At 41.8% G+C, this 25,803-nt stretch overlaps 1 protein-coding gene across 1 annotated transcript in view; it reads left to right on the top strand.

Moving 5' to 3' along the window:
• The first annotated feature begins 14,565 nt into the window (after nt 1–14,565).
• LOC140491421 (cytosolic arginine sensor for mTORC1 subunit 2) overlaps nt 14,566–25,803 on the top strand; it is a 181,416-nt gene continuing 170,178 nt past the window's right edge. The window contains exon 1 of the mRNA XM_072589583.1: nt 14,566–14,903. Within this exon, the coding sequence (XP_072445684.1) occupies nt 14,614–14,903 (290 nt within the window). The 5' untranslated portion in view covers nt 14,566–14,613. The remainder of the gene's footprint in view (nt 14,904–25,803) is intronic.

Consider the following 25,803-nt stretch of genomic DNA (forward strand, 5'->3'; position numbering starts at 1 on the left):
TGCATGTATGGAATGAGCTGCCAGAGGAAATGGTGGAGGCTGATACAATTACAACATTTAAAAAGCATCTTGATATGAATAGGAAAGGTTGAGAGGGATATGGGCCAAATCCTGGCAAATGAAACTAGATTAATTTAGGATATCTGGTTGGCATGGATGATTTGGACCGAAGAGCCTGTTTCAGTGTTATATATCTCTATGATTCTATGACTCTAATACAGAGATGAAGTGAATTTATTTTGTCAGAAGGTTGTGCAACTTTGGATCTTGCTGCCTCAGAAGGGGTCATTGAGGCAATTTTTAAATGTAGAGATAGATTCTTGTTTGGTTGGGGACTCATAGGCTATTGGGGAAAACGGGAGTATGGATTTTGAAACACAGACAGATCACCTCGGATTTTATTGAATGGCAAAGACTGTAAGACCATAAACTATAGTAGTGGAATGAGGCCATTCGGCCCACTGACACTAATCTGACACCCAGGTGATGGCCTAGTGGGATTATTATTCAATTATTAATCTAGAGGCCTAGGTAATGTTCTAGGGACTTGGTTTGAATCCTTCTGAGCCAGATGGTGGAATTTGAATTCATTAATAAATATGGAATTACCAGTAATGATAACTGTAAAGCCATTTGGTTCACTAATGTTCTTTAGGGAAAAATAACTGCCTGGTTTGGCCTCCATGTGACTTCAGACCCATACCAATGCGGTTGGCTAATAACTGTCCGCCGGGCAATTATGGATGGGCAATAAATGCTGCCTAGCCAATTATACCTCATCCCATGAATGAATTTAAAAAAAGAAAAAAATCCACCATTTGATCAGGCTTGAATTATCGCATTGTTTACTTCTAATCCTGATTTACATATCTGTATATTAACTATACCAGTCAATCAAAGGCATTTTCTCCCTAAAATCTTTTGGTGAAATGGACTGTATAAAGCTTTATACCTGTTGCACCGTAACTCCCAAACAATCTTTCACAAAGTTACAATTCAAAAGACAAGTAATCAAAGCATTAGGAAGTCTAATGCTTGCAAACAAGTAAGGAATTGGCTGAAGGGCCCAAGACTATCGAACTGTTTAGAGGGACCAGATCGGGTGGGGAAAGTGCTGAATGAGATGCCAGAAAAGCAGTGGGGGAAGGGAGATGGGATAGGGGTGAATAGGTAAAAACCTGCTGTAGCAACTGCGTACAAAAGCCAATGTTTCTTAAAAAGTCAATAACTGCTCTGCAGGAAGCTTGCAATGGGAGCAAGGTGACAGATAGTTGTCACAGTCCTTGTTGCAACTTCGTCAGCGGTCTCATCCACTGGCTTTTGATGTATTTCCTGAACTTTTACCTTCATTTTGAGGAATGGTACATCTCTCTTCTCTTGTTTACCTCCCTGAAGAGGTCCTTTAAAAATGCATCAGAGAATCTTCCCTCTATCAGAATTTCCTACTGTCTGCACTCAGGCTGCAACCTTACTCACCTCAGAGAAGTAGGGGATATCTTTAAAAGGCGTTCGGGCTGCCTGATGCCCTGCCTCCCTTCCTTCCCTTCCCCAAACAGGGACACAGCCAAGGAACAGCAGGGGTGGTGTTTGCTGCACATTTAAGTCATTATAACCAGCCAGAAGTATCTTTTGGTTACCACGGCAAAGTGAACAGGTCCAACTTCTGTTCGGTTGCAGCAATTGAATTTCTAAACCATAAGGTGTACTCTGTAAACAGACAGAATAAAAGCACAGTGAAGTATTATCTGGAACTTCAAACTCTGGGAAACTCTAACATAGAGACTTGGGTGCAAAGCCACTGTTTCTGTGTGTCAATATCTTCAGCACAAGAAAATAAGAAGTAGGAGCAAAAATGGGTCACTTGAGCCCTTCAGCTGGTTTTGTCATTCAGTAAGACAATGGTGATCATGATCTCAACTCCACTTTTTCCAAAGCTCTGACCTACTTATTGATCAAAGATCTGTCTAATGCAGCTTCAGTTATAATCAATCGCCCAAGTGTCTACTGCTCTCTGGGGGAAAGAATTCCACAGACGAATGACCCTCTAAGAGAGAGAGAAAAAAATCCTCTTTGTCTTAGGCTTAAATGGGAGACTTCTAATTTTTAAACTATACCTCATAGTTCCAGACTCCCTCAAGGAAAGAAACATCTTCTCAGTTTCAACCTTATTAAATCCCCTCTCAAGATCTTAGATGCTTCAAAATGATCACCTCTTAATTTTCTAAGGTCTAGTGGGTATAGACCCAAACTCCTTAACCTTTCCTCATAAGGTAACCCCTTCTTTCCGGGAATCAGTTCAGTAAATCTTCCGAAACTGCTGCAACTGCAGCATATTTCCTTAAGTAAAGCGACTAAAACTCTGCAAGTGACTTGTACAGCAATATTTAACTGATTTTACATTCAATTCCACTTGCAATAAATACTAACATTCCTTTGTCTTCCCAATCACTTGCTATATCTGCATACCAATGTTTTGTGATTCATGTACCAAGACACCCAGACCCCAGCATGTCATAGAGTTCTGCAGCCTCTGTCTCCATTTAAGTAACATGCTGCTTTTCAGTTCTTCCTGCCAAAGTGATAAGTCTACATTTCCCATATTATACTCCATCCACCAAAAGCCTCCAATATGATGGACACACACACTACATGCTGGAAGTGAATCAGCCCTCTAAGTTGATGGAATAAAAGAATTGAGGCCTGTACCTGAAAAAAGTTTTAAATACTTTGAATGTGGGAAATAAATGCTTGTTTGAGGACTTAACTGCAATACTGGCTTTCTTTTCTAGTAAATGAGGCCTACTTATTGTCTAATAGGCATCAGTCCTTTAATTCTGCCACTGACAAAGCAATATTATTGACCAGTATGAATTAAGCTTCATAGCAGCAAATTCCGGCCCCTGCCTCCAAACCTCATATTTTCCAACATCATCATCAGTAACCTCCACCATCCTTGCTTCCAGACCCGAAAGGACCTTTCCAAATCATCACCAATGTGCCTCTCCTGAAGATCACTGATACTGTCTCCTAGGTTTCTCCATCTCATGCATGCCCCAAATGTCGCCAGCCCAGGTACCCTTTTAATAGCCTATCTAAGTGTCTATTGCATTGATCATTGAGCTCACTTCTTAAGCAAGCTGTCAGTTCCAGTGCCTGAATGCTGCTTGTGGCCTTGACAGTAATGAGACCAGAGGCCTTATTTTTGATCCAGGTTGAGGGACGGTTCCCAATGTTCACTGTGTGTCTGTTTCCATCATGCCTGCGTTTCTAACTCACTGATCCTTTGATATAATCTGTCTTCTGCAGATTAAAAAAAGTAAATACAATACTCTGAATTCCAGTTTTTAATTACATAAAATGGTCAAAGACTCCAAAATGGAATGCAAATATTTTCTCAAGACCATAAGACGTAGGAGTACAAGTAGACAATTCAGGCCATCAGGTCTGTTCTCCCTCCAATGAGATCATGGCTAATCTGATAACCCCCAACAGCACTTTGTTGCTTTTTCCCCATAATACTTGATCCTTTTTGCAAATTAAAAATCTGTCCATCTCAACCTTGAATATACTTAATGCCTCAGGCTTGATAGCTCTCTGCAGTAAAGAATTTCACAGATTCATTATCTACTGAGGAGTCCTCCTCATCTCTGTTTGAATGGGCAACCTCTTAAACTGAGATTATGCCATTAGACAACTCGGCCAGTGATGGTATATAATAGCCCAGGTTCGGCTCTGGGTCAGATTACATTCAGTACAAAACACTGTTCATGTTGCAATGACAGAGAGAAATCTTCAAAGTTTTCTGGTAACCATTGGGCAATTTGCAAATCAGTAACAAGCATATAATTAGTTTAATGGCATTTTGGTTCAGCTTCCAAAAGCTATTGTCATTGTACACCACCAGTAAAACTGCCTTATAAACCTCACAATGTACCATTGTGCAACAAATCACAACAGTGATGTCTGAGGACTCTTTGCTATGGTACCTGTTACATCTATAACAACGGAGTTCGTACCTTAGTTGGGAGAACCCTCAGGTGGTTTGGTTTTGTATTTGATGCTAATCCAGGAAACAAAAGCTGTTACTTTTAAAATTAGCAGAACGTGATTGGCAGTTTGTCAACTAGGAACATAGCTCTCCTTTGGAGCTGTGAAAAGCAGCAGTAAATATCAACCTATTAATACATGTGAAGTATGACATGGTTTTAAACTTTTTTTTAAGATTAGATTAGATTACTTACAGTTTGGAAACAGGCCCTTCGGCCCAACAAGTCCACACCGACCTTCCGAAGCGCACCCACCCAGACCCATTCCTCCTACATTTACCCTTGCACCTAACACTATGGGCAATTTAGCATGGCCAATTATCTAACCAGAACATTTTTGGACTGTGGGAAGAAACCGGTGCACCCGGACAAAACCCACGCAGACACGGGGAGAATGTGCAAACTCCACACAGTCAGTCACCTGTGTCGGGAATTGAACCCAGGTCTCTGGCGCTGTGAGGCAGCAGTGCTAACCCACTGTGGCACCGTGCCACCCACTTTCTGTCTTGTTTATGAATAAAACTGTGAAATTATTAACTTGCTGAGTTCTGCCTCTCAAAAATCAGTCCATCCACTTCCTTCATGGTATGGAGAGGGGGCATGGAACGAAAACCCAAAAAAAACTTTATTCTCTTCTGTATTTTCATGTTTAAATTTTGTTTCTTTTTAAAAAATGGACAAAATTCCTGGACTGAAAGAATAGCCAAGGCTGATCATGTGATTGTATTTCCAGAAGCTTCTGAACCCCCTGAATTATGGGCGGCAGGTGGCACAGTGGTTAGCACTGCTGCCTCACGGTGCCAGAGACCCGGGTTCAATTCCCACCTCAGGCAACTGACTGTATGGAGTTTGCACATTCTCCCTGTGTCTGCGTGGGTTTCCTCCGGGTGCTCTGGTTTCCTCCCACAGTCCAATGATGTGCAGGTCAGGTGAATTGGCCATGCTAAATTGCCCGTAGTGTTAGGTGAAAGGGGTAAATGTAGGGGAATGGGTCTGGGTGGGTTGGTCTTCGAAGGGTCAGTGTGGACTTGTTGGGTCAAAGGGCCTGTTTCCACACTGTAAGTAATCTAATCTAATTGTACAGATCTTTCAACTACAGCTCTCACATTGGGTCTGGAAATCAGCTATCTGCCACTTGCCAGCTCTGAACAAGGGAAAGCATCAGAACCTATTATGATACTAAAATGAACAATTGCTTTTACAGTCACCTTGTCATCTTTAAATGGAAACACTAATAGGGGAGATAAAACTACACTGTTAACAATTACCTTCCAATCAGCCCATTGAGAAGACTGAAACATGATCCTGCTAAATTATTCTGAAATACTCAGTCAGTTGCTGGTTGAGCTCCAGAGGAAGAGCAGGAATTCAGGCTGAGTTGGCAGCCTGCCTTGAACCCTCCAACTCTGTCTCCACATTGCTGGCTGGTAAGAAGCCTACATTTTGTCTGCAAGCAGGAGAATGACTGGGCCCAGCTCATCAAGGAAGCTATTACGGGACATTGACCTCCATGAAGTAGGAAGTCATGTGGATTGATGCACATGGTGCTGTTAGGTTGAGAGATTTCAGATTTTGACCCAGCAAAGCAATAGAATTCCAAGTCAGGATGATGTGTGACTTTGTGGGAATCTTACGGGGTTGGTGGTGTTCCCTTGCATTTACTGGTCTTGGCTTTCTAGGTGGTAGACCTTATAGGCTTGGAAGGTGCTGATGAAAGGACCTTGTGAGTTACTGTCATGCCAGACAACACAGGTTTTGTTTTTGGGGGGTTCTCTTTATCAAAGGCACTCAGTGGGCTGATGGAGGGAGATGATGACCACCTTTGTTACTGATTCTCCTGTCACCCTCTCTCAGTGAACCCCCCCCCCAAACTGAGTAACCAACCACCCCAAACCCACGAAACACTCATTATAGACTTGGAACTTTTGCAAAGACCAGACAAGACCTACAAATTGAGAGCTATAGCATACTGGGTGATATTTTGCCATCATTATATTATTTACCAAAATACTGTTCAAAGAAGTCATTGAGAATTGCATTATGTCGGAAACTTTTCATCAAACTCGCGAATGTCGCAATTCGTGCAGTCAAGTTCAGTTTCGAAAACAACATGGACACCAAATACAATTGGTTCTGATATAACATGATAGTTGCATTCTCATGCGATCTCCTGGTATAAGAAAATAATGTCTGGAGATATGTAGGATTAGCCATGGGAAATGCAGGGTTACAGCGATAGGGTAGTGGGGTGGGTCTGGGTGGGATGCTATTCAGAGGGTCAGTGTGGACTCAATAGGCTGAATGGCCTGCTTCCAGCTGTAGGGCTTCTGTGATTCTATGAAAATTTTGAGCTTCCAAGGTTGGATTATGTAAAGAAAGAAGCCTTCTCATCTGGAAAATGTTCTGATCACACTTTGTTGATGATGGTGTTGCTGAAGTTAGATCATAAAACAGCAATATTACAGCAAGTTGCATTGGTGTAATAAGCCTCATTCAAACAGTGGATGCCTATCTAAACAAGCCCTTCAAGGATAACATGAGGAAAAAGTGAAATGACTGGATGGTGAACAGAGGGAAGATGTTCATCAAGAGAGGCAGCATAACATTAAACCTGTGTGAGTGTGCTACAGAGCCCTGGGTTGATATCAGAATGGACATTGTTGTCCAATCATTCAAGAAATATGGGATATCCAACGCACTTGATGCCACAGAAGAGGATTATTTGTGGAATGATAAGGCCAATGGTGACATTTGAACTCATAACCCATATGATGATGGCATTTTGGGATGAGTCATTTAATTCTGAAGATAAAGATGAGGGTCATTTTTTTGGATTTTGATGCCTGCTCAGTGCAGAACCTGCTGTTAAGTATCGGTAGTACTGGGGTTCTGATGTACTGTAAGAGAATTGAATAAAGTTGTGTAAATTTGTATGTAGCGCTTTTGTTTTTGGTTCATTTGATAAATGTAATTCATATATTGCAGAGAAATTAATACCTGTCTCCATGGAGGTTATTAGTTATTTATGAAAGTGTAAATAATGAAATTACTTTGGGTCTATTTGTGACATTTTAGGGGCGAGTTGGCAGGGACACTGACTGATTAGACAGGTACAATAACAAGGTGATGGGGGAGGGTGGACTTTAACCTGGCTTAAAAATTATATGTAAAGTTCAATCCCTTACTTTATAACTAAAGCTTAGAAGCTCAACATTTAGATGAATATATGGGAGGGTGTTCCTTTTCTTATACTTAGCCATGATATAAACCCAATTTGAAATTTAACTGCACAAAATACACTTCTTGTGGGAATTCATGTTTCTATGCCTCCTATGGTTCCTATCCCTCCTAGATGTTTTCTCAAGATACTCCCTCAATTATGGTTGAAACAAATATCAGAAAGAACATAAATTTTTTAGAGGATTCTGCTATTTAGTACATTGTCTAATGGAGTGGGGTTGATATAAGACTCTCGCCATTAATTCATTTCTAGTGTTGTCAGCTTTACAATTCAGCAAAATTGTTATCTGAGTGCTCAACATTACATCACTCTGAGTTGGCCCTGTCCTGTGCAATAATAGACTTGAAGCTAATTAAGCATACAGAGGAATCAAGGTTGAATTGTGTCAGACTATCAGTTTGTTAATAAGTTTCTAAAGCAACTAAAATGATTTGTATACGTTCCAAATCTTGTGCAAAAAAAAAGGCCTCAAACCTCTTCACACAAAGAAGAGAGACCTTGGACACCGAGCATGGAGAAAAGGGAGGAGAAATGAGAGCCTGGAATTAAATCACGGCATATGGAGGAAGCAAAATATTTTAAGGAAGTTGAAGAAAGCAGAAACAAAAATGATAAAGCATGGATAAATCCAAATTTGATTGAATAATTGATTGATTTTATTATTGTCACATGTACAGAGATACAGTGAAAAGTATTGTTCTGTGTGCTATTCAGGCAAATCATACCTTACATAAGTACATCAGGGTAATAGAACAGAATGCAGAATATATTGTTACAGCTACAGAGACAGATTGACTGTAATATATGAGGGGTCCATTATGCTCAATGAGTGTGGAAATTTTTTACATGCATTATTCAGATTAGATTACTTACAGTGTGGAAACAGGCCCTTCGGCCCAACAAGTCCACACCGACCTTCCGAAGCACACCCACCCAGACCCATTCCCCCTACATTTACCCTTGCACCTAACACTACGGGCAATTTAGCATGGCCAATTATCTAACCAGAACATTTTTGGACTGTGGGAAGAAACCGGAGCACCCGGACAAAACCCACACAGACACGGGGAGAATGTGCAAACTCCACACAGTCAGTCGCCTGTGTCGGGAATTGAACCCAGGTCTCTGGCGCTGTGAGGCAGCAGTGCTAACCCACTGTGCCACCGTGCCGCCCACTTTCTGTCTTGTTTATGAATAAAACTGTGAAATTATTAACTTGCTGAGTTCTGCCTCTCAAAAATCAGTCCATCCACTTCCTTCATGGTATGGAGAGGGGGCATGGAACGAAAACCCAAAAAAAACTTTATTCTCTTCTGTATTTTCATGTTTAAATTTTGTTTCTTTTTAAAAAATGGACAAAATTCCTGGACTGAAAGAATAGCCAAGGCTGATCATGTGATTGTATTTCCAGAAGCTTCTGAACCCCCTGAATTATGGGCGGCAGGTGGCACAGTGGTTAGCACTGCTGCCTCACAGTGCCAGAGACCCGGGTTCAATTCCCGCCTCAGACAACTGTATGTATGGAGTTTCCACATTCTCCCTGTGTCTGTGTGGGTTTCTTCCACAGTCCAAAAATGTGCAGGTTAGGTGAATTGGCCATGCTAAATTGCCCATAGTGTTAGGTGAAAGGGGTAAATGTAGGGGAATGGGTCTGGGTGGGTTGGTCTTCGAAGGGTCAGTGTGGACTTGTTGGGCCGAAGGGCCTGTTTCCTCACTGTAAGTAATCTAATCTAATTGTACAGATCTTTCAACTACAGCTCTCACATTGGGTCTGGAAATCAGCTATCTGCCACTTGCCAGCTCTGAACAAGGGAAAGCATCAGAACCTATTATGATACTAAAATGAACAATTGCTTTTACAGTCACCTTGTCATCTTTAAACGGAAACACTAATAGTGGAGATAAAACTACACTGTTAACAATTACCTTCCAATCAGCCCATTGAGAAGACTGAAACATGATCCTGCTAAATTATTCTGAAATACTCAGTCAGTTGCTGGTTGAGCTCCAGAGGAAGAGCAGGAATTCAGGTCTGAGTTGGCAGCCTGCCTTGAACCCTCCAACTCTGTCTCCATATTGCTGGCTGGTAAGAAGCCTACATCTTGTCTGCAAGCAGGAGAATGACTGGGCCCAGCTCATCAAGGAAGCTATTACGGGACATTGACCTCCATGAAGTAGGAAGTCATGTGGATTGATGCACATGGTGCTGTTAGGTTGAGAGATTTCAGATTTTGACCCAGCAAAGCAATAGAATTCCAAGTCAGGATGATGTGTGACTTTGTGGGAATCTTACGGGGTTGGTGGTGTTCCCTTGCATTTACTGGTCTTGGCTTTCTAGGTGGTAGACCTTATAGGCTTGGAAGGTGCTGATGAAAGGACCTTGTGAGTTACTGTCATGCCAGACAACACAGGTTTTGTTTTTGGGGGATCTCTTTATCAAAGGCACTCAGGGGAGGTTCTGCGCCTCCACAATTGTTTCAGTGGTGTAGACTTGTAGGAACTTCAAATCTGGTCTTTGATTTGTTGTTGAAGGCATGAATATTGGCTATAGAAAGAAAAGATAAGGTGAAAACTGGATGATGTTATGGAATTGTAAGAAACATAGATACATAGAAAATAGGAGCAGGAATAGGCCATTCAGCCCTTTGAGCCCGCTCTGCTACCAATGTGATCATGGCCGGTCATCCAAATCAGAACACTGTTCCCACGTTCCCTCCCCATACTCATTGATCCCTTTCAACCTGAGGATCACCATGCCTTAGGCAAGGAACAGGTCGAGAGGGAGAGTCCTTCAGAGTGGTACTGAAGAAAGGTCACTGGACCCAAAACATTAACTCTGCTTTTTCTTCACAGATGCTGCCAGAACTGCCGAATTTCTCCAGCAATTTCTGTTTTTGATTATTTCACATCCCCAGCATCCACAGTTCTTTGTTTTATTTTGAGGAAAGAAATAACTTTACTGTCCCAATGATTTGGCCACATGTACAGAACACATTAAGAAGCTGTTGGGCTGAATGGCCTGTTTCCACACTGGGGATTCTACAAAAAAAAAATCACGCAACCCTGAGCTGAAAAGGATTAGATAACAAAAAAAGCCTCAAAGTTGAAATGGAAAAAGTAGATATATGAGAGAAAAATTGAGAGCCAAGAAATTAAATGAAATTGGAGTGGGGTTGAGAAGAAACAGAAGTTGCCGCAGACATTGTGTCCTCACTATGAAATTAGTTTAACTGAGTATTATATTAACATGGTGGTTTTCATTTTATCCTTTTGGCCTTTTTGATGACCCTGATGAATTTAAATCAATGTGCTTTGTGTCCTTTGAATTCAATATTAACACAGAAGTTTTGGCTTCTGTCTATATGCTCACTGCCCTTATAAGACCAAGAAAGCCTTTTTAATTATTACTACCTGATTTGTCTTTTTAGTTTGTAAATGTTTTTCAAGAAAAGCATTTTATAATTCATATTATTTCCAAGCATTTTATAAGCCAACTCACTCCTAAAATCTCACTGGGGCAATAATTTCATTCAACAATTAGGGAGCACATGATTGTGAATTGAACATATTAAATGTTCAGTCATTTGGTTTAACTTAATTAACTCTTACGCACAGATTAATCAAATCTGGTCAGCTGTTATATCTTATTGTGTTGCTTATGGCATTTCTTTGGACTATTAAAAGTCTTATCCTTGTAACTGATTTCCAGGTGGCAAAACATTTAACATTTGTCACTATTTTAGCTGTGAAGCTTTGAAAAACATAGTTTTCCCTTCACTTTCTGACACCACATTTCAAAAGTTCTGCAGGATCAGTTAAGATCTGCCTAGAGGCTGACCAAAGGCTTGAGGCCTGCCTGAAAACAGCCAACCTGACCCTCCCCCGCTCTCACTCAGATCCAGTGCTGCAAACAGAATAAGATGCTCTTGTACTAAATGCCTCCTTTTGTTAATCCTTTTCTTGATTAAAACGCTTTTGTTCTTTTTTCTCTTCTTCAATCTCTAACCCACATTAAAAAAAAACACCTTGTGCAATGACTCTGCTGTTAAGAACAAGCTAGAAAGTACTTTGATTTGATTCCCCATCTGCACTGAATTAAGCAGATTTCAATTGGAGTGGCAGTGGGAGACGTACAATTAGTTTTAATGTCCTTGGCTTATGGAGGAGAAAATCAGACACCAATTACTATTCAGTTACTTTTGTGGGAAAGTACAAACACATCAGGATAGTAGGTCAGGGAGCAGGTTAGGCCTATGTGCTATGTACTTGAGTAGCCTGAGAACTCATAAAGTGGTCTGTCTAAGCAGCATATGATCTCTTTGTTCTTGTTTGTGAAAAATCTGCCTGTACTGCTCGCAAAACAAAGCTTTTCACTGTACTTAGGCATTTTTGGTTACAATAAATCAAATCAAATGAAATATTCCTATGCGCACCCAGACACATTGGAAAGTCAAAGTTACAGCTTATCCTGTGTTTGCTCCCCCCCTTAATTGAAAGGTTCAATGGATTACTTCCTTTCTGAGCTGGTTTTCCAGTCTGTCCAGTTTTTCCGATGTTCGCTGGGCACGCATGTTCCTGCACAGCTGAGCAGTTACTTAGACTCAGCCAAATGTTATTTTCCATGATCTTAAGAACAGTTACTTGAGAGAGGAGCTGGAAGGCACTGCATGTTTGTGGAACTTTACCTCACCATCGATAGGGAGGAGCAGGGAGAGAGAGTAACGCAACAAGACCAGTTTAAAACTAGGGGACAAAAGTTGAAGGTAAGAGGGGAAAGATTTAAAAAGGGGTAACTTTTTCATGCAGAGGGTGGTGGGTGTATGGAACAAACTGCCAGAGGAAGTGGTGGAGGTGGGTACAATTACAACATTTAGAAAGCATCTGAATGAGTAAATGAATAGGAAGGGTTGAGAATGATATGGGTCAAGTGCTGGCAAGTGGGACTGGGTCAGATTGGGATGTCAGGTTGGCATGGATGAGTTGGACTGAAGGGGCTGTTTCCATGCTGTATGACTCTATGATTCTAACGTTGACACCAAGATACCGTTATTTGTCGAAATTATAACTTTTCACTCTCCTCTATTCATTTTATTCTTTTTATGGCTAGAAGTTCTCTACCCCTCCAGCAGGGCAGTCCCACCATCTTGCTGCCATTTATAAGTGACATTTCAAAACTATCTGAATCAAGTCAAAATACTGTTGATGCTGGAAAACTGAAACAAATGCAGGTAGTCCTGGAGAAACTCAGCAGGTCTAGCAACATCTGTGGAGAGGAAACACCATGAACAGTTTGGGTCTGGTCGGCATCTTCTTCATTGCCTGTAAATGTGCTGTGATCATGAATGCCCCTCTATAAATGCAAGTATATCTTTACCTGATGTTTTGTGCTTCTATTTTTCCAACCCTATTAAAATGCTTATTTATCTTTTATTTCTTCAAAAATATGGCAAAGGATTAAACACTGATTCTTCTCTTTACAAATATTGGGCTGCTGTGTACTGTTAGCATATTCTAGTTGGTTGTGTTCTTTAATGAAATGAGAGCATCACTGGCAAGGCCAGCATTTGTTGCCCACCCCTAATTATACTTGAATTGAGTGGTTTGCAGGTCCATTTCAAGAGGTAGTTAAGACTCAACCACATTGCCATAGGTCTGGAGTCACGTGTAGGCCAGACCAAGTAAGAATTGAAGATTTCTGTCCCTAAAGGATGTTTGTGAAACCAAAGGGTCTTTCCAACAAGTATGGTTCCACGATCAACATGATTAAGACCTGCTTTTAAATCCACATTTAGAAACTGAACTTGAATTTACATAGCTTCTCCAGTGGGCTTTTAACCTATAACCTCAAAGCATTAGCCTCTAAATTACTAGTCGAGTGACATTACCATTATATCCCTAGCTAGCTTCCCTTTATACTTGTGCTAAGAAAATTCAGCATGTCCACAATGACACTCACCAATTTTTCTAGATGCACCATAGAAACCATCTTTTCTAAGTGCATCACAGCTTGGTATGGCAATTGCAATGCCCAAGGTCTCAAGAAATTACAGAGAATTATGAATGCAGCCGGGTCCATCACGAAAACCAGCCTTGCCTCCCCATTGACTCCGTCTACACTTCCCACTGCCTCAGGAAAGCAACCACCATAATCAAAGACCCCGCCCACCCTGGTTATACTCTCTTCTACCCTCTTCCACTGGGCAGAAGATACAAACAGGTACCAACAGATTTAAGAACAGCTTCTTCCACACTGTTATCAGATTTATGAAAAGACCTCTAATTTATTAGAGGCAATATTTCTCTGTACCTTCTCTGTATCTGTAACACTATAATCTGCATTCTGTTCTATTACCCTGGATGTATTTGTGTATGATTTGTCTTGTTAGTATGGAAACAATATTTTCCATTGTATCTTGGTGCATATGGCAATATAGATCAAATCAAATTTTTACTGAATTTACTGAAGTGTTTGACATCAAGGTCCAAACTGAACCTGTTTACAAATTTACACTGAAACACAAACTGCTCACAATAAATATCTTAACCCTGTAAATCGTTCTTTACGGTTTGTTTTTAACTTTTAATTAATTGTACAAAGTTTTGTTCGAGGTTAGTCAACCCATAATCAAACCTTGTTTCATTTGTATGACTTAATATTGTACGCATGTTAAAAGTTGTATATGTTCTGGTCAATAAGGTGTCATATATTTTAATGGTAATCAATACACGAGACTTTAAAAAGTAAAAAACTTTTTTATTTCTAAGATTGAGAAAACAAAGTTTTGAGAATACAGTGGTTCACAGTTCTCTACATTCTGTGGAGTAGTGGCTATGCTGTTTTTGTGGCAATCAAATCAAACTGAAAATGAAGAATGCAGCACCAAAGGGTTTTGGAGAGTGTTTGTTTTAAGAATAAAAGACATATCCAATATAAAATTACTACTTCAACTACCCAACATTACTGAAAGAGCAGCGTTTGACCACAAGATAAAATTAATTTCTAGACGCATTTCAAAACTGGGCATTATGTTGTTGAGCCACAGATTTTGCACGGTGCACTCGATATCAGTTTAACGTAAAATTCGCTCTCTCAGGAAAAACGACCTTGCAATTGCGAGGGTTTTTTGTTTCAATCCTTCCACTCCGCCCCCATAGGCATTGCAGTCGCAGCCACACCCACTGAGCATGCGTGATGCTGCTGGACTACAACTCCCAGAGTGCCAGCCTCCACCGGGGCATGCGCATTACGGCCCAGTCGGTATGTTGTTTGTTACAGTGTAACCAGCTGGCGGGGCTACAGTGATACTGCTGGGATCATCATTCTGCATGCTGATAGAGTACTGCCTTATCCCACCCAACCTCCTCTCCTTCTCTAATCTCACTGCCTCCTCCTGCTCCTCCCAAGGAACTTTAAAAAAAATTATTTGCAGATCAAGTGGGAATCATATAAGGAAGGGGGCTCTTTGCAAGCTTAGATGGTCCACAAATGAGAAGGAGGAAAAGATGGAGCTGCATATCTTAGAGCACAGGCTGAAAGTAGCAAGTATAGCCAAGGACGGTATCCAGTTGTTTACCCATGGATTAATCAAACTTGCTTTTCTGCCGTCAAAGACGAGGTAAGTGCAATGGGCTGGGGGAGGGGATGGGGAAAGAAAAGGAACACAAAAGGTAAGAGACACTCTTGGATTCCTGCCTTTAAATTGAAAAAAGCGCTGGAACAGAGAGAGAAAAACAAGAGTTGATGTCATTGCTTGGACATTGGGGGGCTGAAGGGAAGGTAACTGGCAGCATTAACCTGAACTGCTTTTTTAAATATAAAAAATAAAAACACTAACCTCGCTACTTAGCAGGGCCTACTGCAACAGTCATTGTCAACCTCACAAGACAATGTGATGGGAACACAGCGGGAAAGTGGAGTTAAATGAAAAATGAGAGCGGGGAAGGTCTGAAAGGGGGGAGGGTGACGGTGGGTGTTAGAAATGAAAAACGGGGCAAGCGATCGGTGTTTGATTGCAGGAACTGGCGGAGTGCAAGCCACTGTTACACTGAAGAGGATATTCAGCACAGGGCAATATCCAAGAGAGTGTTTTGTTCAATGCAGCGCTTGCCGGAGAGCCTTCCCCACTTGGGTTAACAGGAGAAAGCCAGCTTCATTGCAATGACACCTGATCGCATACATACACAGACAGAGCTGGGTTATGTAGACGACCTCCCACCCCCTCAATGCAAAAAAAAATGTTTTTCGTGTTTATTTTTCCGCTTGTAAACACAGAAATCACGATGAATATATATTTACCGTTTTTCGATCCAATCTGCAGGTCTTGTTTTCCAGGTCCGCTGGATATTTCGCGATTCCAGCTCAGTTTTATCGCCTTTGTTTTAACAGTAGCACATAGAGCCGTAAAAACCCGATGTCCTTTTTGTTAAGATAACTTTCAGACATTGTGGATTATTAGCTGCGGTTGAGCAAGTGTTTTTTTTTAATCTGCTCATTTAAGATCTTCGCTGTCATAAAATTTGATATTTATCCAAATTGCACTTCCTTTTGTGAACATGCTCGAGGGTTTTTTTTTTGGAAATACCTTCGATGCATTCATTTCTTTATGATGTGTGACTTGCTCTCTGGCCGAGCTCGATCAGCACACGATTTATCATACTGTTGCAAAAATGCATCTGAAGTTAATTCATCTTCATGACAACCGAGTTCCCCGTGCAGCCGGAAAGTTTAAACTGCACAAATAAACCTGTTTAGCGCCGCGGTGGCTCATCTTGCAGGGAAAGTTTGGAGAAAATATTTTGTTTCGCTCTTCAGACCCTAACGTGCTGCACGTTTCTAAGTTTGCTGCTCCTTCTAGCATTGCAGAAATCATGGCATGCACGAAGGGAAAAAAAAACCGGTCTGACAATCTGGCGTTACTGAACTTTAATTCATTGCAAGTGGAAGCCTCGATTGTGTTAGACTCTTTAAAAAGATGCACTTTGTAGCTGTAATGCAGCGCAATGCATAGCAGTCAGAATAAAAAGGCACAAACATGCACTGACTGCACTGGATTTCTGGACCTGTTTACTTGATCGGTTGAAATAAGCGATATTATTCAGCTCATTAAATATACACTTGTACACAAAATGCTTCATGTTGGTATGAAAGATAGACCACAGCGGCTGGTCGGAAGAAACCGCGAGGCCATAACTTGGTGTGTGATTTAAGTAAACTTGAGGCGGAAACTCAGTTTTTTTTAAAAAGAAAAAAAAGTTCTAATTGCAGGAACCAAAGTAGACTGGAACAGGAGCAGAACACGTTCCCAGCATGCTGGCAGCACCCAGTCAGACTGCTTACTGAAAGGCTGTGGAAAAGTCCAAGTTGCAGAGCAGCAGGCAGGGGATTGGAGGGTTGCAATAAATAAGTAGTGGTGTGGGGATTGATTATAAATCTGGAGGAGGAGCTGAATAATAATAGGATTTTGGAAGCCTGTTTGACTGTGAATGATTTGTAACCCTGAGCAAAGGCACTTTACAGCTGTGCAATACGTATGCGAGATGGAGTAATGTAATCAGAATGTGGAACTTGGGCAAGCTGCAAAATACCAAAAGAATGAGTTTTGAATTTAACTTTTTATTCTTGGCCGGTCTGAAACATCTCCTCAGCTTGGTTACATATCTTTAAGGTTTCCAGCAAAGTACCAATTGGATTTGTATAATGAAAGCAATTTAAAAATATGGAATGTCTTTGGGGAAACTGCACTTTTATCATTTAGTTGAAGCAAGCTTATTTGAGGTAGCCACCTAAATAAAGTGCCAGCAGAACAGATGAAAGATACAGACCCAGTAAAATGCAGGAGGAATAGAAAGGGTCATGGGGTGGAAAGCAAGAAAATATAGAACCCTGTATTTACATTGTACCTTTTACGACCTCTGGATGTCCCAAAGCACTTTACAGCCAATGAAATACTTTTGAAGTGTACTCACTGTGTAATGCAAGAAATGTGGCAGCCAATTTGCATATGATATAGGCTCACTGACAGTGATGTGATCACAACTAGATAATTTGTTTGATGTTTGTTGAGGTGCAGATATTCGTTACCACATCAGGAGTAAGTCCCTTGTACTCATTCTGTCATTGGATACTTTTTTACATCCACTTGAGAGAGGAGTTTAACAGCTCTGAAACACAGTACCCCAGTGCATGGGAAGATGGTGATGTTATGGTTATTTCACTGGATTAGTAATCCAGAATCTCAGGTTAATGTAATGAGGACATGGGTTCAAGTCTCACCATGGCAGATGAATTCAGTAAAACTCTGGAATAAAAGAGTCCAAATGGTAACTATGACTGTAAAAACACACCAGGCTCATTCTTTATCAGAGAACAAAATCTATTCTTGCGTTGTCAGGCCTACATGTGACTCCACATACATAGCTAAGTACCATAGAGTCGTGGAGACATACAGCATGGAGACAGCCCCTTCGATCCAACTCTTCCATGCTGACCAGATGTCATAAATTACTCTAGTTGCATTTGCCAGCCTTTGACACATATCCCTCTAAACCCTTCCTATTCATATACCCATCGAGGTGCCTTTTAAATGTTGTAATTGTACTAGCCTCTACCACTTCCTCTGGCAGCTCATTCCGTACATGTACCACCCTCTGTGTGAAAATGTTGCCCCTTAGTTCCTTTTTATATCTTTCCCCTCTCACCCTAAACCTATGCCCTCTATTTCTGGACTCCCCACCCCAGGGAAAAGACCTTGTCTATTTACCTTATCCATACCCCTCATGATTTTATAAACCTCTATAATGTCACTCCTCAGCCTCAGGGGCTACAGGGAAAACAGCCACAATCTATTCATCCCGTACCGATAGCTTCAACCCTGGCAACACCCTTGAAAATCTTTTCTGAACCCTTTCAAGTTTCACAACATCCTTCCTATCGGAGGAAGATCAGAATTGCACACAGTATTCCAAAATTGGCCTAACCAGTGTCCTGTACAGCAGCAACATGACCTCCCAACTCCTGTACTCAATGCTGTGACCAAGGCGAGCATGCAAATTGCCTTCTTCACTATCTTATCTACCAGAGATTCCACTTTCAAGAAACTATCACTCCAAGGTCTCTTTGTTCAGCATCAGTATTTACTGTGGAAAAGGATATGGAAGCTATAGACTAGGGAAATAAATGGTGACCTCTTGCAAAATGTCCAGATTACAGAGGAGGAAGTGCTGGATGTCTTGAAATGGTTAAAGGTGGATAAATTCCCAGGACCTGATCAGGTGTACTCGAGAACTCTGTGGGAAGCTAGAGAAATGATTGCTGGGCCTCTTGCGGAGATATTTGTATCATCGATAGTCACAGGTAAGGTGCCGGAAGACTGGAGGTTGGCAAACGTGGTGCCACTATTTAAGAAGGATGGTAAAGACAAGCAAGGGAACTATAGACTAGTGAGCCTGACCTCGGTGGTGGGCAATTTGTTGGAGGGAATCCTGAGGGACAGGATCGACATATATTTGGAAAGGCAAGGACTGATTCGGGATAGTCAGCATGGCTTTGTGTGTGGGAAATCATGTCTCATAAACTTGATTGAGTTTCTTTGAAGAAGTAACAAAGAAGATTGGAGAGGGTAGAGCAGTAGATGTGATCTATATGGACTTCAGTTGAAAATGTGGTGCTGGAAAAACACAGCAGGCCAGGCAGCATCCGAGGAGCAGGAGAATCGATGTTTCGGGCATAAGCCCTTCTTCTATATGGACTTCAGTAAGGCATTCGACAAGGTTCCCCATGGGAGACTGATTAGCAAGGTTAGATCTCATGGAATACAGAGAGAACGTGCCATTTGGATACAGAACTGGCTCAAAGGTAGAAGACAGAGGGTGGTGGTGGAGGGTTGTTTTTCAGACTGGAGGCCTGTGACCAGTTGAGTGTCATAAGGATCGGTGCTGGGCCCTCTACTTTTTGTCATTTACATAAATGATTTGGATGCGAGCATAAGAGGTACAGTTAGTAAGTTTGCAGATGACACCAAAATTGGAGGTGTACTGGACAGCGAAGAGGGTTACCTCAGATTACAACAGGATCTGGACCAGATGGACGAATGGGCTGAGAAGTGTCAGATGGAGTTTAATTCAGATAAATGCGAGGTGCTGCATTTTGGGAATGCAAATCTTAGCAGGACTTATACACTTAATGGTAAGGTCCTAGGGAGTGTTGCTGAACAAAGAGACCTTGGAGTGCAGGTTCATAGCTCCTTGAAAGTGGAGTGGCAGGTAGATAGGATAGTGAAGAAGGCGTTTGGTATGCTTTCTTTTATTGGTCAGCGTATTGAGTACAGGACTTGGGAGGTCATGTTGCGGCTGTACAGGACATTGGTTAGGCCACTGTTGGAATATTGCGTGCAATTCTGGTCTCCTTCCTATCGGAAAGATGTTGTGAAAGTTGAAAGGGTTCAGAAAAGATTTACAAGGATGTTGCCAGGGTTGGAGGATCTGAGCTACAGGGAGAGGCTGAACAGGCTGGGGCTGTTTTCCCTGGAGCGTCGGAGGCTGAGGGGTTACCTTATAGAGGTTTACAAAATTATGAGGGGCATAGATAGGGTAAATAGGCAAAGTCTTTTCCCTGGTGTGGGGGAGTCCAGAACTAGAGGGCATAGGTTTAGGGTGAGAGGGGAAAGATATAAAAGAGACCTAAGGAGCAAGTCTTTCACGCAGAGGGTGGTATGTGTATGGAATGAGCTGCCAGAGGATGTGGTGGAGGCTGGTACAATTGCAACATTTAAGAGGCATTTGGATGGGTATATGAATAGGAAGGGTTTGGAGGGATATGGGCCGGGTGCTGGCAGGTGGGACTAGATTGGGTTGGGATATCTGGTCGGCATGGACGGGTTGGACTGAAGGATCTGTTTCCATGCTGTACATCTCTTTGACTCTATGACACTCTCCAGGACCTTACCGTTATGTGCATAAGTCCTCCCTGATTTGTCTTTCCAAAATGCAGCACCTCACATTTATATAAATTAATCTCCACCTGCCACTCCTTGGCCCATTAGCCGATCTGATCAAGATCTTGTTGTATCCTGAGGTAACCTTCTTCGCTGTCCACTACAGCGGTTGCCTCTCAACTCCCTCTGATCAGTTAAGAATGGGCAGTAGATTGTGATCTAGTCAGTGATGCCCATGGTCTGGGAACATAAACAAAGCTTCACTCGGGTGACTGCCTTGATTACTTGCAACCTTGAAGTAAGAAGACCCTTATTGTTCCATGGCTGAGCTCAAAAGTTTCCAAAGTCTAGTGACACATGAGACAGGTAAAGCTTTGTGGGCTTTACTGTTAGCACTGTTGCCTCACAGCACCAGAGACCTGGGTTCAATTCCCGCCTCAGGCAACTGTCTGTGTGGAGTTTGCACATTCTCCCTGTGTCTGCGTGGGTTTCCTCTGGTTTCTTCCCACAGTCCAAAAATGTGCAGGTTAGGTGAACTGGCCAGGCTAAATTGCCCATAGTGTTGGGTGAAGGGGTAAATGTAGGGGAATGGGTCTGGGTGGGTTGCTGTTCGGAGGGTTGGTGTAGACTTGTTGGGCTGAAGGGCCTGTTTCCACACTGTAACTGATCTAATCTTATTGATTTACTTCGTATTGCCTGTCACTTGGGGCCATAGCTTGTGGGTGGCAGAAAGCATGGCTGACCAGGGGACTCTTGCACTGCCATCAGGCATATTGGAGGGGATTACTGGTTGACGACCAGCCTGTTTGGCTGCATTATGATGGCTCCAACAACACTCCAGAAGCTTGACACAATTCAGGACAAAGTAACCCGTTTGATTGGCATCACACCCACAAACATTCAATCCCTCCAGCACTGATATTCAGCAGCAGCAGTGTGTACTATCTGCAAGATACACTGCATAAATTTGGGCAGCACCTTCCAAACCCATAACCCCTTCCATCTAGATGGGCAGGTACTTGGGAACACCACCACTTGCAAGTTCCCCTCCAAGCCACTCACCATCCTAACTTGGAAATATATCGCCATTCCTTCATAGTCATGAAGGTCAAAATCCTGGAATTCCCTCCCTATCGGCATTGTGGGTCAACCCACAGCAAGTGGACTGCAGCAATTCAAGAAGGCAGCTCACCACCACCTTCTCAAGGGCAAATAAGAGATGGGCTATCAACGCTGACCAGCCAGCGATACCCAAGTCTCACAAATGAATAAAAGAAACCTTCCTTGGCTGCTAGTTTCAGGATAGATAAGAATGCAGAAAGTGTCAGGGGCTAGGATGCTACTCTGGTGCCACAGGACCCCCAGTTAAGAAATTATTTCTTTTTATGTTACGATTTGGAGCTGAAATACACTAGGTTTGGTGTAATGGAATTGTCCCTATCTCTGAGCCAGGAGGCCTAGTTTCAATCCCCACCTGTTCTAGAGGTGAGTGTAATGATATCATGGGACGGATTGAGTAGAAAATATATAAAAATGAAGTTTGATCTGAAACATAAGTGTGAATGATTACAGAGCTCCAGCTGGGGCTGGAGGTGCCAACAGGGTTTTATGCTGCAGGCTGGAGTTGAAAATGAAAACTAGAAAGAATTGCGTATTGGTAAAGCACTTTCCCAACCTCAGAGTGACCTAACCTGCTTGACAATCAATTCAGTGCTTTTCAATTGAAAGTTTCTGTTGTCGTGTAGGAAACACGGCAGACAATTTGCACTCAGAAATAGCGATGTGTTAATGACCAGAGAATTTGTTTTCCTGATGTGGTGATGTGGATTGAGTGATACATTTGACCAGAAACTGTGCATATCATCATTGCATCTTTGTCTCATCCAGAAGACAATGCCACCAGCAGTGCTGAGTATTGTGTTGGAGTGTGAGGCTGGGTATTTGTGCTCGAATTCCTGGAGTGCATCTTGAAGCCACAACTTCCTGGTTCCAACGTGACTCGGTTGGCAAGAATCTTGACTGGTGTTTTGGTCAGAGAGCATCTAAGTGCAATTCCCTGGAGTGGGGGCTGTTTACTGATCCTCCACCAACAGATTTGAGGGTGGGGCTGGCATATAAAGTACAATGCATGACTTGTCCACTGCCTACCTGCCTGTTCCAGAACATTGCCTGTTTTATAGAGAGTAAAAAAAGGCTTTTGGACGTATCCTTTGGTCTGTCAAAGCACTTGAGTGTGTCAATCATTTCCCTCATTACACCAGCATCATGGAAGGCCCCAGCCTTGTCGATAGCACAGTAGATTTTACTGGGTAGGCTGGGGTTGAGTAGTGCAACAAGATCTGGGCAATATCCAGGCTTGGGCTGACAAGTGGGAACTAACATTTGTGCTACACAAATGCCAGGCTATGACCATCACCAATAAGAGACAATCTAACTACTACCCCTTGATATTTAATGATGTTACCATCAGCAAATACCCCACTGTCAACATCCTTGGGATTATCATTGATCAGAAACTCAACTGGATTCACCACATAAACACAGTAGCTACAAGAGCAGGTCAGAGGCTAAAAATATTGTGATGAGTAACTCACCTCCTGACTCCCCAGAGCTGTTCACCATCTACAAGGCACAAGTCAGGTGTGTGATGGAATACTTCCCACTTACCTGGATGGGTGCAGTTCCAGCAACACTGAAGAAGCTAGACACCATCCAGGACAAAGCTGCCTGGTTCATTGACTCTACACCCACAAGCATCCATTACCTCCACCACTGACACAGAGTAGCAGCAGTGTGTACTATTTACAAGATGCATTACAGAAATTCACCAAAACCCTTAGACTGTATCTTCCAAGCCCACAACCATTACCAAGGACAAGGGCAGCAGATACATGGGAACAGCGCCACCTGCAACTATGACTAGGTCAGAATCCTAGAATTTCCTCCCTCACAGTACTGTGGTTATACTTGAAAGTCAACACCACTTTCTCAAGGGCATGTAGTGATTGACAGTAAATACTGGCCCAGTCAGTGATGCCCACATCCTCTGAATGAATGTTTTAAAATCCCAGTGCTTGAAATATGTGAGGTTGCAGGAAAATGAGTATTAAGGGAGTGGAAGTGTCTAACTTTTATGACATCTTTGAAAGACGGCAAAGAACGTTAGAGTAAATGTCTCCATTTCCTGATTCAGAACAGAGTTCCAATGATTGATTGACTGTGTCGTTGTGATTTGAGTAATTAAATATGCTTTGTTGGTGATACCATGTGCAGAATTATACTTTTTTATAAATATTCTTTGAGCTATTGGGATATCTGGTCAGCATGGACGGGTTGGACCAAAGAGTCTGATTCCATGTTGTACATCTCTATGACTCTTATGACTCTAAGTGGCAAATTTGACCATTTTGATTGTTTATACCATTTTCTTTACAGCCAAACATTGAACAATTTGTCAAGGTGTTGTGGCAAAATCCTGTTTATATATGTTGTTTTCATTTAGGACTAGCAGGAAGGGCCTCTTTGATTGTAGTACATTGGGTGACATTGCTGTGGCGAGTTGGCAGTTGGCATGTCTGCACTATAGTACAGGCTTGGCTGACTATGTTAATCCATTAAGATAATGTTCACTTCGAGAAAAAGAAGAATCAGTTTGTCAGTTCAGGGTGACAGTTGGATTTTTAAATCTATTTCCGTTGTTTCTTTTGATGAGGAATTTTGGGAGAATTGTGTTGCTGACTTGACATGACTGGCTTATTAATTCAGGTTTTTTAAGGAAACTTTGTCAGGCAGTCTCCAAAACAGCATGCAACATTGATGAGTCCCATTCACCTGTCTGCACAAATCAGCTTCATGTCTAAGTAACTCAGCATTCCTTCTTTAAATTTTGCACAATTTGGACATGAGGCTCTGGATTCATGGTTTACCAACACTGACAGTTGTCCGTGCTTTGCATCATGTGTCATGAGTATTCTTTGCTTATAGGAACGTGCAAGTCAAGAGTAGAACCAGCCCTTTGACCGTGCTCTTCCATTCAATAAGATCATGACTGATCAGATTGTAACTTGAATTCCTGTCTAACCGTGATAACTTTTCAACTCCATGATTAACAAGAACTCTCAACAACTGCCTTTAAAATTGTATTAAATATAAGGACTCTGCTTCCCCCACCTTGCAGCGAGTGTTCCAAAGACTTTCAATCCTATGAGGTTAAAAAAAAGGGCCTAATCTCTCTTAAGTGGGTGAACCCTGGTTTTTAAATGGTTCAATTCTCCCGTAAGAGGAAACATCCTCTCCACATCTACCCTGTTAAGACTCTTCTGGATTTTATAAGCTTCAGTCTAGTTGCCACCTACCCTTCTAAACTCCAGCGGATACAGGCCCAGTCTGTCCAACCTGTGCTCATGAAACAACCCGCTCGACCCAGGTACAGTTCTTGGAAACTCCAGTGCATTTACATCCTTGCATATATATGGTGACCAATACTGTGCACAATACTCCAGGTACGGTCTGAACAATGTAGTTGAAACACAACCTCCTTCCTTTTGTATTGAATTTTCCTCATGATAAGTGCTAACATTCTATTAGCTTTCCTCATTACCGCTGTACCTGGATACTAACTCTTTGTGTGCTTCATGCACAAGGACACCCATATCCTCTGCTTCACAGAGTTCTGTAATCTCTCACCATTTATACACTGTTAGCCCAGTAACTGAAACATATCCTCAGGATGTTTTTGCCTACATTGTGAGCTACTAGCTCTTCTCATCGCTGTGGCTTTTTTCAGTGGCAGAGTGTTGTCATAACCATATCTTAATTACATTTGTATTTCGTTGGATTTTTTTTTCTCCATAATATAGTAGATTAGCATGAGAAACAAACATGAGTGGTGTTTGAGTTAGTCTAGAAAAGATCACTGGACCTGAAGCGTTAACTCTGCTTTCTCTCCACAGATGCTGTCAGACCTGCTGGGTTTCTTTAGCAACTTCTGTTTCCGATGCGTATGTGAAATGTTCATTTCTGTCATGACAAAATGTCCAGGTTTTCTGTGACTGCACCTTAAAGCATTAAAGTAAATAACTATGTGTTATTTTAATGAATGCTGGGGGTTTACAATTTTATAAAGTCGTGTAGATTTTGCTCCTGTGATTCTTGGATATTAACTTCATAGCCTTCTGTGTCAATACTTCAGACAGCAGACTTATGCAGTCATCACTTTTGTCTGGGTTAAGCATGGTAGCATTGGTATGAAGGAAACAAGAATGGAAAATAATTAACTGCTTCTCAACCCTTTTATTGCAGTAATAATCTTTAAGCTATATTGCTTTAAAGTTTGCCAGTTTGTTTAAGAAGCTGTTTTCAACAACAATGTTTTTTAATGTTTTGTTTCCATCGTCATTATTCCCCACTCAAGGTTATTTAAGTTTGCAAAGATTACACCATCTTGGTCATGCATACCTCCTGTATTTTAAACGATTTTTAAAAAAAAATCTTTAGAGGTGCCCAACAAGTTAATTGACACATTTACATTGTCCACCATCACGGAGAAGTTGTTCAAATCAAAGCAGTAATTACTTTTCTCTCC

The sequence above is a fragment of the Chiloscyllium punctatum genome, chromosome 19 (genome assembly GCF_047496795.1).
Source record: "Chiloscyllium punctatum isolate Juve2018m chromosome 19, sChiPun1.3, whole genome shotgun sequence".
Taxonomy (NCBI): Eukaryota; Metazoa; Chordata; class Chondrichthyes; order Orectolobiformes; family Hemiscylliidae; genus Chiloscyllium; species Chiloscyllium punctatum.